Genomic DNA, 14,678 nt, shown 5'->3' on the forward strand with positions numbered 1-14,678 from the left:
ATATATATATATATATATATATATATATATATATATATATATATATATATAATGTGTATATTAAAAAATATATACCATTTAAAATGTTATATATTTAATACACTGTATATATATTTCTCTTTTTCGTTAGCAGCTGCATTTTGCCTGTGATTCTATATATAGATAGATATAATCTGCATACATGTATTCTATATATATATATATATATATATATATATATATATATATATATATATATATATATATATTTATTTATAATTATTTCAAATCCCTATCTCCCTCTATACAAGTCCTATTTCCGTCTATACCCTGCAGCAGAGATTATATTGCTATGTAAATGAGTGATTATTGCAGTCCCCGATCTATTGGTGACAATCGATGTTGTCCTATGCAGTGCACTTGTACAGAGAATAGTACATTTAAATTTCCAGCCCTGTGCTCCCCTCCCCCTCCCGTGTCCATCCTCCCCTCCCTCTCTCTCTCACCCTCCCTCCTCATGCCCAATCCTCCTCATTCATTCTGCAGCTGAGCTCCATACCTCCCGCAGTATGATGCTGCGTGCAGACACTTGTCTATCTCCGGTCCCGGACCTTCCATTGTGGGTGGCATGGCATTAGAGGGGCCGACATAACAACCTGCGTACCCTGGCGGAGACCACCTGCAATTACCACTTTGAAGGAAATGCACCTTTGCTGGATTTTAACCTGAGCACGATCCTTCTCGGCAGCAGCGATTCCGGCTGAAGGTGGAAGGTAGACGTGGAGACGGCTTAGTTTATTTACAAACTCGGCTCGGTGGTTGGATTGAGCTTTGTGATCACACGGTGTACACAGGAGGAGATTGCCTGGAGACCAGTGCTGGACCTTGAGAGCCCCCATCCAGCCCAATATCCTCCTGTGATGGAGAAGGACTGGGCCCCATCACCTGCACTGCTGGCCACTGGGACTGGTATTCTGGCAAGGCTTCCTGCTCACCACTGGATCTTGTGATTGGAGACCTTCAGTCCTATATGCCTAGAACATTAGTCACCTCTTGTGTTTGGAAGGACATTCTTCCAGCAAAGGCTAGAAAAAAACCAAGAGAATATGGATATCTTCTGTAGGTCGTGCTTATTTAGCGGGGCAGGGAATCCATTTATGGCACCTGTATCCCATCGAGGCCCATTCCCGGGCCCTTGGAGATGTGACTCTATTAGAACTGCTACCGTTTTTTTATTACTGTTTTTAACCATGGCTTTGGGCAGCCCCCATACTGTTTCGCAGGGAAACTGTTCGCTGTCTGTAGTACAAGAGGAAAGTGCTAAAGTGGTCTTCACAGATACCTCATCGCTAATGCTGTCATGGACGTGCACATCTCCTGTCCCCACCACCGTCCCGTCCATCTTAACGATTACCAGCCTAATTCACGCAACGGTCCCGTTGAGACCACGTTCCCATCTAAATATCCTTACCATGCTTCATCCAAGACCTGGTGCTCTTGGCAAACCCTCTCAGGTTTGCCTCATGCCCAAATTAGCGCTATTAACTCTTCCAGATGTGCAACCGTCGCCATGGGGCTCATGCCAATTGAGATGCCAAACGATCAGCGATCACGGAGCAATGTTTTCGAATGGGATACTGTTTACTTCACGTTACCACTGCCTTAATCACCATAGTCCTCTTGATTTGAAACTTCATTGCCAGATGTGCGGTAAGCCGCCAAGTGAAGCGTTTGTGTTGTATTGGAGAATCATTCTGCCTCAGTCATTCATGGAAGTAGCTGATGCACACAGGGTGCCTAGAGGGAAAAGAAATATTAATATTAGTCCACAGTTTCAAACACTAACATATCAAGTGTCTGTACCTGAAAACAAACCTGCAGGGACGTTTGTGGTGCAACTGAGGGCTACAGACCCAGATGCTGGTGAATTTGGCCAACTGGAGTACTCCATGGATGCACTGTTTGATAGTCGCTCATCACATTTCTTCTTTTTGGATCGAAACACTGGTGTGGTGACCACTACAAAGGAACTGGATAGAGAGACCAAGGCCACACATGTTTTTAAGGTGATTGTAACGGATGCTGGCATCCCCCGTCGTACCGCCATGGCCACACTGTCTGTAACAGTCAGTGACACAAATGACCACGACCCAGTGTTTGAGCAATCTGAATACAGAGAAAGTGTAAGAGAGAATATGGAGGTTGGCTATGAAGTAATGACTGTACGTGCTACTGATGGGGATTCCCCGATCAATGCCAATATAGCCTATCGTATTGTATCTGAAACAGGGGAAGCTTTTGAAATTGACTCCCGTTCAGGAGTTATTAGGATGAAAGACTCTGTGGACAGAGAGGAAAGAGCATTTTACCAGCTAGTTATTGAGGCAGATGACCAAGGACGTGATCCTGGGCCCCGCAGTTCTACAACCACTGTGTATATATCAGTCGAAGACGAAAATGACAATGCACCGCAGTTCAGTGAGAAGCACTATGTGGCACGTGCACCTGAAGACACTATACCTGACTCGCAAATCCTAGTTGTAACTGCAACAGATAAAGATCAAGGAATTAATGCAGTAGTGCACTATAGTATTCTGAGCGGCAATGCTCGTGGCCTATTTTCCATCGATCCTCAGTCTGGTGCCATCTTTTTGGCTGGCGCTCTTGACTTTGAGACGGGAAGAGAACACACGTTAAGGATAAGAGCACAAGATGGCGGGCGGCCTCCATTGTCCAATGTGACTGGCTTGGTTACCGTTCAGGTTCTAGATGTAAATGACAATGCGCCTGTTTTTGTAAGTGGCCCATTTCAAGCTGCTGTTTTAGAGAATTCTCCTTTAGGTTATTCAGTACTACAGGTTCAAGCACTTGATGCAGACGCTGGTGAAAACTCCAGACTGGAATACAGACTTACAGGAGAAGCTGGACCATTTTCTATCAATAATAGCACCGGCTGGATTATAGTACAATCAGAGTTGGATAGGGAAGATATTGAATTTTTCAATTTTGAAGTAGAAACATGTGACCATGGCCATCCATCTCTGTCCTCTTCTGCTGCTGTAAATGTTCAGATATTGGATGTTAATGACAATGCTCCAGAATTCACTCAAAGCGAGTATCAAGCACGACTGAATGAAGATGCTGCTGTTGGCACCAGTGTTATGACAGTTTTAGCATTGGATAGGGATTTCCAGGCCACCATTACTTACCAGATTACATCTGGTAATACTCGACATCGCTTCTCCATCTCAAGCTTAGCAGGAGGTGGTGGCCTCTTAACATTGGCACTGCCTCTGGATTATAAATTAGAAAAACAATTTATATTGACTATAACAGCATCAGATGGAATGAGAACTGATACTGCACGTGTAGTGGTGAATGTGACTGATGCCAACACGCACAGACCTGTCTTTCAGAGCTCTCATTACACAGTGAGTGTAAAAGAGGACCAGCCTGCAGGAACCACTGTGGTAATCATCAGTGCTTCAGATGAGGACACTGGAGAGAATGCTCGTATAACCTATCTGGCAGAAGAAGGAATGCCACAATTTTCCATTGACCCTGACACGGGGGCAGTTACAACAACCATGGAGTTAGATTATGAAGTTCAGGTGTCATACACATTAGCCATAACTGCTCATGATAATGGCATTCCCCAAAAGTCTGATACTACTTATCTTGAAATTCTAGTAACTGATGTAAATGACAACCCCCCAGTCTTTCAGCGAGCATCCTACAGTGGTACAATTACTGAAGATGCACCTGTTTACACAAGTGTCCTTCAGATATCTGCCACTGATCGTGACTCGGGCCTTAATGGAAGGGTCTTCTACACCTTTACTGGTGGAGATGATGGTGATGGAGACTTTACAGTGGAGTATACTTCAGGTATTGTGAGAACACTAAGACAGCTGGATCGAGAGAATGTGGTACAATATCGACTCAAAGCATTTGCAGTTGACAAGGGTCATCCAACACCACATCGCACACCTACTGAAATAATCATCACAGTATTAGATGTTAATGACAATGCCCCAGTATTTGCTAGAGATGAACTGGAAGTAATGGTGTTGGAGAACAGCCCACTTGGTCTACCACTTGCCACAATTACAGCCACTGACCCAGATGAGGGTGTTAATGCTCAAATTATGTATCAGATTGTTGAAGGCAACATTCCAGAAGTTTTTCAGTTGGATATATTTTCTGGAGAGCTCAATGCATTGGTTGACTTGGATTATGAAGAACGACCGGAGTATCTTATAGTGGTGCAAGCCACCTCAGCTCCTTTAGTCAGCAGAGCCACTGTTAGAGTGCGCTTAGTAGATGTTAATGACAATGCTCCAACTCTTAGTAATTTCAGGGTTGCCTTTAACCACTATGTTGGTGGTGGTGGTGGCAGCTTTCCACGTGGAGTAATTGGAAAAGTACCAGCACAGGATCCTGATATAAGTGATTCATTGAGCTTTACTTTCCTCCAAGGGAATGAATTAGGCCTTCTTCTACTTAATGCAAGTACTGGGGAGTTACAGTTAAGTCGTGACCTTGACAGCAACCGACCACTAGAAGCAGCAATGGAAGTGGCAGTTACAGGTGAGTTTTATTTTATACTTTATAAATATATGGTTTGGAAATCATTTAAAAATGATTTAAATCTTTCAAGGTAGTTGATTATCATTGTGTAATAAAGGAATATGTTAGCTTTTTCTAAAATAGCCCCAAAAAATGTGTAAAAGCATCTATTTATAAATGTTTTCACACAAGATTCACATACCTTTCACCCAGAATTCTTACTTACGGGTCCTATTATATATGTTTTCATACAAGATTCCTGAACCTTTCACCCAGGGTTCTTAGGCCCTGTACACACGATCAGTCCAAACTGATGAAAACGGACTGAAGTTCAGTTTCATCGGTTCACCGATGAAGCTGACTGATGGTCTGATGTGCCTACACACCATCAATTCAAAAACCAATCGAGTCCAATGAGGTGACGTTAAACACAGCGGCGTGCTGAAAAAAACAAAGTTCAATGCTTCCAAGCATGCGTCAACTTGATTCTGAGCATGCCCGGGTTTGGAACCGATGCTTTTGCGTACTAACAATCGGTTTTGACCTATCGGTTACCAGTACATCAGTTCAATTTTAAAGCAAGTTCTAAATTTCTGGACCGAAGGATAACAGAGTGATGGGGCGTACACACGGTCGGTTTGGACCGATGAAACTGAACTTCAGTCCGTTTTCATCAGTTTGGACTGATCGTGTGTACAGGGCCTAACTCTTTATAACTGTTTTCACTCAAGATTTACACAACTTTCACCCATGATCTAATATATGGATTTAAAAAGAAAAATGTGAGAATTCTGGGTGAAAGTCAATCTCGTATAAAATCACTTATTAAACTTTAACACTTGGTTATATTATTTCAATTACATTTTTGCCCTTACTGTCCATTTACCTTTTTGTTTAAAAAAAGGTGGTGCTGCAAGCTGCTTCTAATGTATGTGTTTTCTTCCATACTTTTTTTAAATGACTTTTTTTTAGGATGGTTGTAAAAAATATTATCTATTTCCTGTATGCACAACTTTTCTATTGAAGTTTCTGTGACCTGCAATGCTTTGCACTATGTGCCTGGTAGTTGCAGTCAAGTTAAGGCGATCAGTAATGCAAATGACATGTCTTGGACTTCACGTCAGAACAACACAGTTTTGCTAATGTGTTGTGTGCTTAAAGCGTAATGTTAAAAAAAAAAAGATGTAATTCACATTTTTAGTGATGTCATACTTCCATAAGCAATACATTTACTGTGTACAATGAAGCAAGCCTACATGTTGTTGGCTTGTGTGTGTTTATTTATTTTAATGTTTTTTTTTGTATATTAGTGCACTTGTAACAACACAGTTACATTTTCAGTATAAGATTTTGGGGGTGTATTCCCTTCTTCTCAGTTCATGAAGTATTGAAGGGGATTTGCCCTGAAAGCTTGTCCTAATAATTTACCCGGCCATGCAAATAAACAAAGGGGGTTATTTACGAAAGGCAAATACACTGCAAACTACAAGTGCAAAGTTGGTCCCATTGCTGTCAATGGGAAAACGCCACTGTCGCCTGAAAAAAAGGGTCCGGGACTTTTTTTCAGGCATTCGGCGTCTATGAGATGTGAACCATCTCCATAGACAGCAATGGGAATTCTCCCCTCTAGCGGCAGAAGCGTTCGGCGTCGGGCGTTTTGTCGCTCAGTTGTGAATGCAGCCTTAGGGGGACATGCAAGGAAAATAAACCACAGCATTTTAGCTTGCACAGGATTGGATAATAAAATCAGCAGAGCTTCCCCTCATTTCAGATCTACCCCTCAGATTTACAGCGACTGCACTTCCAAGTGCACTTTCAGTGCAATTTCAAATGCACTTTGCACTTGTAGTGCAAAGTGGATTTGCCTTTAGTAAATAACCCCCAAAGTGACACAGACAGCACTCAACTAATTTTGTAGAAAATGCATAACCAATAATAATATATGTGATTAAATGCCAGTCATGGTAAATTATGTAAAAGCATATAAAAAGAAAGCAAAAAATAAATAAATAAATACTGAGGCAAAAAAGAAAAACACATTTGTATTTTGCTCCTTGCTTCAACATGCTTTTACTTGCAGAAGAAAACGACTTGCATATGAATTAAGCTTTTGTTAGAGTAGTGTTTTGATATGCTGAATGCAGTGTTATTGGGAGTTGATCTTCTCCTCCATGCTTGTGAGACAAGGGGTAGGAGCCGTTCCTAATCCAATCTTTGCTAATATGATGCAGTTACCACCTTTTGCTTAAATGGTTGCATACAATCCAAACATTATTAGGTTTAGGCAGCAGTTAGACAACGTGTGCCCATTAGTTAAATGGGATGAAAAACTGAATTATATAAAAAAATATAAATTATGGTATGAGGATTGAATACAGAGTTCAGCGGTTTGAGTTATGTGGCGTATACTGCAGCGTACAGATTGTAGTGACCCATAGGTAATGTATTGCAGTGGTCCAGACTATATAACATAAATATAAACCACACAACGTACATAGTGCACTGGTCTGCTGTATGTCAGAAAGCAGGGTGCATGGGGTTCTGATTCTGTTGCATGCATGTTATGCTTTTGTTTTTTTCTTCTGAGCCGATGAGGCAGTGCACAAAAACAACATGCAGTGGTCCGGAGATGGACTATATGGTTTATATAGGAGTCTAACTATTTCATCTTAGAGGGTTACAGTTGTACAGGCTTACTTATTGCAAAAAAAAATACAAATACCATGTCCCCCAACGCCTGAGTTACCATAGCAGTCTTAAACACCATGCTCTGTAGTCGTTTACATTTCTCTTTACTGCAGACCCTCAACACCACAAATAAGTGATTGCGACAGATTTGTGTACCTGTTGAGGATAGGTACATCAATCTGTTGCAGGAAGTGGTGACACTCAGGCCTGAGTCTTCACACTGAATGGACACTCCGTCCTCAGAGAAGGTGCATGAATCTGTTACAGGAAGTGGTGGCACTGAGGACTGAGTATTTACACTGAATGGACACTCCGTCCTCAGAGAAGGTGCATGAATCTGTTACAGGAAGTGGTGGCACTGAGGCCTGAGTCTTCACACTGAATGGACACTCCGTTCCCCAGAGAAGGTGCATGAATCTGTTGCAGGGAGTGGTGGCACTGAGGCCTGAGTCTTCACACTGAATGGACACTCCGTCCTCAGAGAAGGTGCATGAATCTGTTGCATTAAGTGGTGGCACTGAGGCCTGAGTCTTCACACTGAATGGACACTCCGTCCTCAGAGAAGGTGCATTAATCTGTTACAGGAAGTGGTGGCACTGAAGACTGAGTCTTCACACTGAATGGACACTCCGTCCTCAGAGAAGGTGCATGAATCTGTTGCAGGAAGTGGTGGCACTGAGGCCTGAGTCTTCACACTGAATGGACACTCCGTTCCCCAGAGAAGGTGCATGAATCTGTTGCAGGGAGTGGTGGCACTGAGGCCTGAGTCTTCACACTGAATGGACACTCCGTCCTCAGAGAAGGTGCATGAATCTGTTGCATTAAGTGGTGGCACTGAGGCCTGAGTCTTCACACTGAATGGACACTCCGTTCCCCAGAGAAGGTGCATGAATCTGTTGCAGGGAGTGGTGGCACTGAGGCCTGAGTCTTCACACTGAATGGACACTCCGTCCTCAGAGAAGGTGCATGAATCTGTTGCATTAAGTGGTGGCACTGAGGCCTGAGTCTTCACACTGAATGGACACTCCGTCCTCAGAGAAGGTGCATTAATCTGTTACAGGAAGTGGTGGCACTGAAGACTGAGTCTTCACACTGAATGGACACTCCGTCCTCAGAGAAGGTGCATGAATCTGTTGCAGGAAGTGGTGGCACTGAGGCCTGAGTCTTCACACTGAATGGACACTCCGTCCTCAGAGAAGGTTCATGAATCTGTTGCAGGAAGTGGTGGCACTGAGGCCTGAGTCTTCACACTGAATGGACACTCCGCCCTCAGAGAAGGTGCATGAATCTGTTGCAGGAAGTGGTGACACTGAGGCCTGAGTCTTCACACTGAATGGACACTCCGTCCTCAGAGAAGGTGCATGAATCTGTTACAGGAAGTGGTGGCACTGAGGCCTGAGTCTTCACACTGAATGGACACTCCGCCCTCAGAGAAGGTGCATGAATCTGTTGCAGGAAGTGGTGGCACTGAGGCCTGAGTCTTCACACTGAATGGACACTCCGTCCCCAGAGAAGGTGCATGAATCTGTTGCAGGAAGTGGTGGCACTGAGGCCTGAGTCTTCACACTGAATGGACACTCCGCCCTCAGAGAAGGTGCATGAATCTGTTGCAGGAAGTGGTGGCACTGAGGCCTGAATCTTCACACTGAATGGACACTCCGTCCCCAGAGAAGGTGCATGAATCTGTTGCAGGAAGTGGTGGCACTGAGGCCTGAGTCTTCACACTGAATGGACACTCCGTCCTCAGAGAAGGTGTATGAATCTGTTGCAGGAAGTGGTGGCACTGAGGCCAGAGTCTTCACACTGAATGGACACTCCGTCCTCAGATGCTGACCTTACAAAAACCGCAGGCTCAGCATTACTAACCTCCCAGCCACTGTGTCCATCACACACAGATAGGCACAGAGGGCAATACGTTTAGTTGTGTGGTAAGACTAGCTCTTCATCAGGTCCACCTCCCTTGTTACATAGTCAAATTAAAAAAAGTCCATCTTTTTCAACCAATAGAAAAGAAAATTGAAACCTCTATATACACAATTATAGACCCATAGTTCCTCCAGAAGTCGAAAAAGCATGGTCCAATTTGCTCTAGCAGGAGAAAAAATTCCTTCCTGGTGACCTGATTTCCTTGTGATTGACAGTAGGCAGATTTCGTAGCCGCTAGAATCTGCCACCTTTCGCCTTTCGTTCCACATGAGGCTCGCCCACTGTCAGTGTATCCCCCTCACTGGTTGCTAGGGTGCTGTTAGCTATGCAGCTAGGAGTGTTATAACAGCCAGCCCAATCAGCTGTCAGCTGTTTTGTTAAAGCGGAACTAAACCCGCACAGTCTTGTTAAAGCGGAACTAAACCCATCAATTTAACTGTTTAAAAAAAAAAGTTAGCATTCCCTGCATATGCCAGGAATGTAACTGTCACATTTGCTTGTGCTTTCAACCAAACTGTCAAATCATCAAGTGGCTAGTGTCATGAGACCCCTTTCACACTGGGTCGCTTTGCAGGCGCTACAACACTAAATATAGCGCCTGCAAACCAACCTGTAACAGCCGTTTCAGTTTCTCCAGTGTGAAAGCTCTGGAGCGGTGCGGTAGCAGGACGGTAAAAAAAAAACCTGCTAGCAGCATCTTTGGAGCGATGAAGAAGCAATGTGTAAACCGCTCCTCCACCGCTCCTGCCCATTGGAATAAATGGGGCACCGCGGCTATACCGCCAGCAAAGCGCCTCTGCAGAGGCGCTTTGCGGTGGTTTTTAACCCTTTGCAGTGGTTTTTAAACTGCCCCGTAGCAGCCAAATAGTGCAGCGAAATTGATGGTAAAGCTACAAATTGAGCGCATGTACCAATCCCCCTCCACGTCTCTTGTATTCGGACAGCTGGCACTGCTGGCTATCAAAATACCTAAATAGTGTCAGCTTTCGTCATTCAAAGGATGTTGGGTGGCAGGATGTTGGGTGGCAGGGCAAATATTGGCCAGTTCATCAAGAACCAACCAAAATACGTTGTGCACATGAGCTTTAGATGTGCTGGCAGCATTACATTTTTTTTTTTTTTTAAACAAAGTACAATTTCTGTAAGTACAGAAAAATACCTATTGAGCCATAAATCTTGTGTTCTTGTAAACTGGTATATTTAAAGCAGAACTACATGGTATCGGAGCACCACAAACCAAAAACGCTATTTATTCATTTTTAGTATTCAAAACAAACCCCCCCATCCATCCATGTCTCCATGCTCTATTTTGCTGTGAAATCACTTGAAAAACACCCCCTAGCATTTCTGGCTGTGGCCATCTGCTGGCCAAGGGCTGGTTATTCATGTAGCATTTACTTCCTGGAATCCATCTGTCCTTAGTGTAGTCATGCGGACAGGAGGGTGTGCTTAGCTGGGAACACCCCTCCTCTCCTCCTGAAAACTGCTAGGATGTGCGACATTTGTTTAGGCCTGGAAACCAGGAAGTATCCAAAGAGATGTAAAAAAAAGAAAAAGTGAATATAATATACTTTTCACTAATGCTAGCAGCGTAAGGATTAAAAATAGTCAATGTTGATTGAGAGAGTGAAGTTCTGCCTTATTGGAGCTCGATTGGCTGTACTTCTCCTGTGGATCACAGGCAGTTCTTTCTGCACTCCTGTGACCCGTTTTCCGCTGTCAGCTGATGTCACAGAGCTGGTCCAGGCTGGGGAGACATTGCGACCATATGCCTAGACTGGCACCTGGGTCAGCCTTTCAGTGAGCCGCTGAGAGCCTGAGCCAGCCGCTCTCACCCCCTCCACAGCTCAGTGCCACAGTGAGCGCTGGAGGGGCAGAGCAGACAATGGTGACTAACAGTCACGGCTTTCTGCTCAGAGCGGCGGGGAGAACTGAGCGATGAGCGGTGTTTGAACGCTCAGTTCTCAGCCTTAGAGATGGCGGGGGACAGATGCAGCATCGCACCAATGCGGCATCCACTTAGGTAAGTACGATTTAAAAAAACAATCCCATACTTCTTTTAACAATGTTATATCACACTTCTCAGCTTGCTTATGTGACATAGAGAACAACTCCTCCCTGTGTAATGAAGTCCCAACAAAATGGGACCCTTCAAGGTACTAAAAAAAAAAAAAGTCTCAAAATAAAATTTGTTCACATATGTGTGTGTATATATATATATATATATATATATATATATATATATATATATATTATATATACATATATATATATATTAGCTGCTGGATTCACGTAGGGCGACATATGTTTTAGCCGGCGTAGCGTATCGTATTTACGCTATGCCGCTGTAAGTCAGAGAGGCAAGTGCTGTATTCACAAAGCACTTGCCTCCTAAGTTACGGCGGCGTAGCGTAAATGGGCCGGCCTAAGCGTGCCTAATTCAAATGTGCAACAGGGGGGCGTGTTTTATGTTAATGATTCGTGACCCGACGTGATTGACGTTTTTAACGAACTGCGCATGTGCCGTCCGTGGACACATCCCAGTGTGCATTGCTCCAAAGTACGCCGCAAGGACGTATTGGTTTCGACGTGAACGTAAATTACGTCCAGCCCCATTCACGGACGACTTACGCAAACGACGTAAAAATTTTCAAAATTCGACGCGGGAACGACGTCCATACTTAACATTGGCTAGGCCAGCTATTTGTTCGACTAACTTTACGCCTGAAAACGCCTTACGTCTTTACTGCGACGGGCAAGCGCACGTTCGTGAATAGGCATATCTCGCTGATTTACGCATTCTAGGCGTAAATCAGCGTTCACGCCCCTAGCGGCCAGCGGAACTAGACAGCTAAGATACAACGGTGCAGGCAGTCGTATCTTAGCTACATTTAAGTGTATCTCAATTTGAGAATACACTTAAATGTACGACGGCTTAGATTCAGAGTTACGACGGTGTATCGACTGATACGCCAGCTTAACTCTTTGTGAATCTAGCTGAAAATCTATAATTTACATAAAAAAGTGTACTCAAGTGCAAGAAAATAAATTCTGTTACGTTTCCACAGCTAGTGTCTTGTTACATACCATGTTTAAATATGCATACACAATTGTGGTTGTTTGTTTAGCACAATACCATTTCATAATATACTCATTAAACCATAGCAACAATGGTGGAAGACCAACAGAGCAGCTTTTCTTTAGAGACTTTTAATTTCTTCAGGAGTAGCGGTTGGTGACGCTTGTAAACTCATATAACACAATAGGAATGTCAAATGCTTGAGCATTATATCTTTTAATTGGCCAGAATAATAATTTATTTTGGGCATTGAAATAAATTAAAGCTCAAGCGCTAAATGTACATAGCACTTAGACCCCTTTCACACTGACACGTTTTTCAGGCGGTTCAGCGCTAAAAATAGCGCTGCTATACCGCCTGAAAAAATCGTGCCCTGCAGGCTTCAATGTGAAAGCCCGAAGGCTTTCACACTGAAGCGGTGCGCTAGCAGGACCGCTCCAAAAGTCCTGCTAGCCGCATCTTTGGAGCGGTATAGGAGCGAAATCAATGGGAAACCGTGGTAATACCGCCCGCAATGTGCCTCTACAGAGGCGCATTGCGGGCGGTACTAACCCTTTTTCGGCTGCTAGCGGGGGTTAAAACCGCACCGCTAGCTACCGAATATCGCGGTAAACACGATGGTATATTGGCGCTAAAAATCGCGCCGCTATAACGTCACCGCACCTCCACTGCCCCATGTGAAAGGGGCCTTAGGAGGGTTTAGACACGTTTACAAACGTTAAAGCGGTGGTTCACCCTTATTGACAACTTTCCATCATTAAATTCGGCATAGTAGCGCGAGCTACAGTATGCCTGTATTTATTTTTTTAGTCCGGTACTCACTGTGCAATCCTCTATAGTAGATTCCGACTCCCCACGGGGAATGGGCGTTCCTATCCAGAGGGAGCATGATTGACGGCCGGCTATGGCACGTCACGCTCCCCGAAGATAGCAGGAGTACGTCTCGGCTCTTCACGGCGCCTGTGCACAGACTATGCGCAGGCGCCGTGAAGCGCCAAGTCCTATTTCGGCTATTTCCGGAGAAGCGTGACGCGCCATAGCCAGCCGTCAATCATGCTGCCTCTGGATAGGAATCATCTCGCTAGGATTGCACAGTGAGTACCGGGCTAAAAAAATAAATACAGGCATACTGTAGCTCGCGCTACTATGCCTAATTTAATGATGGAAAAAAAAAAATGTTTTATTAGGGTGAACCACCGCTTTAAGGTGCATCAAGTGTTTTCTGTGCCAAAACCCTACAGTTGCTGGATGCACTGGCTGTGTTCGGACACTAAAGGACCCCACTAGTGGCTGAAAAGCGCCAAATAACAGATAACAGCGGTAAAGCGCCGCTAAAACTAACGTCACTTTACTGCTAACACCAGCACCGCCCCAGTGTGAAAGTACCCTAAATGGCTCTGATCTTTACTAAACGCCTATGTGTGCATGGAGGCTAACATGCAGGGGCGTTCAGACGCAGAAAAAAAAGCCCCAAAAGCTCCCAGGAGCAGCAGAAAAAAATGTCCAGTGTGCATGAGGCCTAATTGTTACTTGTAAAACATGTAAAGCGTATTTGCTTTTTATGTAATTTATACATAAAACAATTTCTATATAAATGTACTAATTTAAAGTATTGAGATATTTTTTGGTACCTTGAAAGTCCCATTTTGTTGAAGGTGAAATTAATTTGTTAAAGGGGATGTGGGTACCCTATATTAATTATATATTAATCTGTTCATATAGTCTTGTTTAACCCCTATGTAATGAAGTGAGGAGAGGGCGAGGTGTTTGTATACCAGATCAGGAAAGCAGCCTGAGGTGATAATACTCATTAACTACTTTGGGTTTATTGTACTAAAACCTGAAGGCCTGGTTCACACTGGTGCGTTTTGACATGCGATTTGGCATGTCAAATCGCATGTCAAAACGGCGGTATTTGCCACAAATTGCCGGCAATGGCACCATCCTAATCGGTGCGGCGCTGCACCGATTCCAAAAAGTAGTTTCTGTACTACTTTTTGCGATTTCGGCCCGCGATTTACATTGACATCTGTGCAGAAACCTGCACAGATGTCTCTATAATCGCGGCCGAAATCGGGACTGCCAGCGGGAGTGAAATTGCGCGAGTTCAGCTGAACTCGCACGGCTTCACTCCCGCAGCCCAGTGTGAACCTGGGCGAAGAGTGCAAAATCTGGTGCAGCTGTGAGGCCTCGTACACACGACGGGCGAAACACATCGTTTTGCTCGTCGAGTTCCTCGTTTGGCTGTCGAGGAACTCGACAAGCCAATTTTCTCCATTCCCGTCGAGGAAAAAGAGAACATGCTCTCTTTTTGGCTCGTCGAGGTCCTCAACAGTTTCCTCGTCGAAAAATGTACACACGACCGGTTTCCTCTGCAAAAAAAATAAAGCAGCAGCTTGCTGGTTTTTGCCGAGAAACTCGGTCGTGTGTACAAGGC

General features: G+C 44.2%; 1 protein-coding gene and 1 long non-coding RNA gene across 6 annotated transcripts in view; one reads left to right on the plus strand and one right to left on the minus strand.

The window, feature by feature from the left end:
- Positions 1–613, minus strand: part of LOC120927226 — a 36,929-nt gene extending 36,316 nt beyond the window's left edge. The window contains exon 1 of the long non-coding RNA XR_005747055.1: positions 539–613. This is a non-coding gene — a long non-coding RNA (uncharacterized LOC120927226). The remainder of the gene's footprint in view (positions 1–538) is intronic.
- Positions 545–14,678, plus strand: part of LOC120927225 (cadherin EGF LAG seven-pass G-type receptor 2-like) — a 180,149-nt gene continuing 166,015 nt past the window's right edge. For 3 of the 5 annotated variants that reach the window (XM_040337761.1, XM_040337762.1, XM_040337763.1), the window contains exon 1: positions 546–4,569. In XM_040337761.1, coding sequence (XP_040193695.1) covers positions 1,086–4,569 — 3,484 coding nt within the window. In that variant the 5' untranslated portion in view covers positions 546–1,085. Of the gene's footprint in view, positions 4,570–14,678 lie in introns of all 5 variants that reach the window. The other 2 variants (XM_040337764.1, XM_040337765.1) reach the window with 1 other exon arrangement.

The sequence above is a fragment of the Rana temporaria genome, chromosome 2, assembly GCF_905171775.1.
Source record: "Rana temporaria chromosome 2, aRanTem1.1, whole genome shotgun sequence".
NCBI classification, from domain to species: domain Eukaryota; kingdom Metazoa; phylum Chordata; class Amphibia; order Anura; family Ranidae; genus Rana; species Rana temporaria.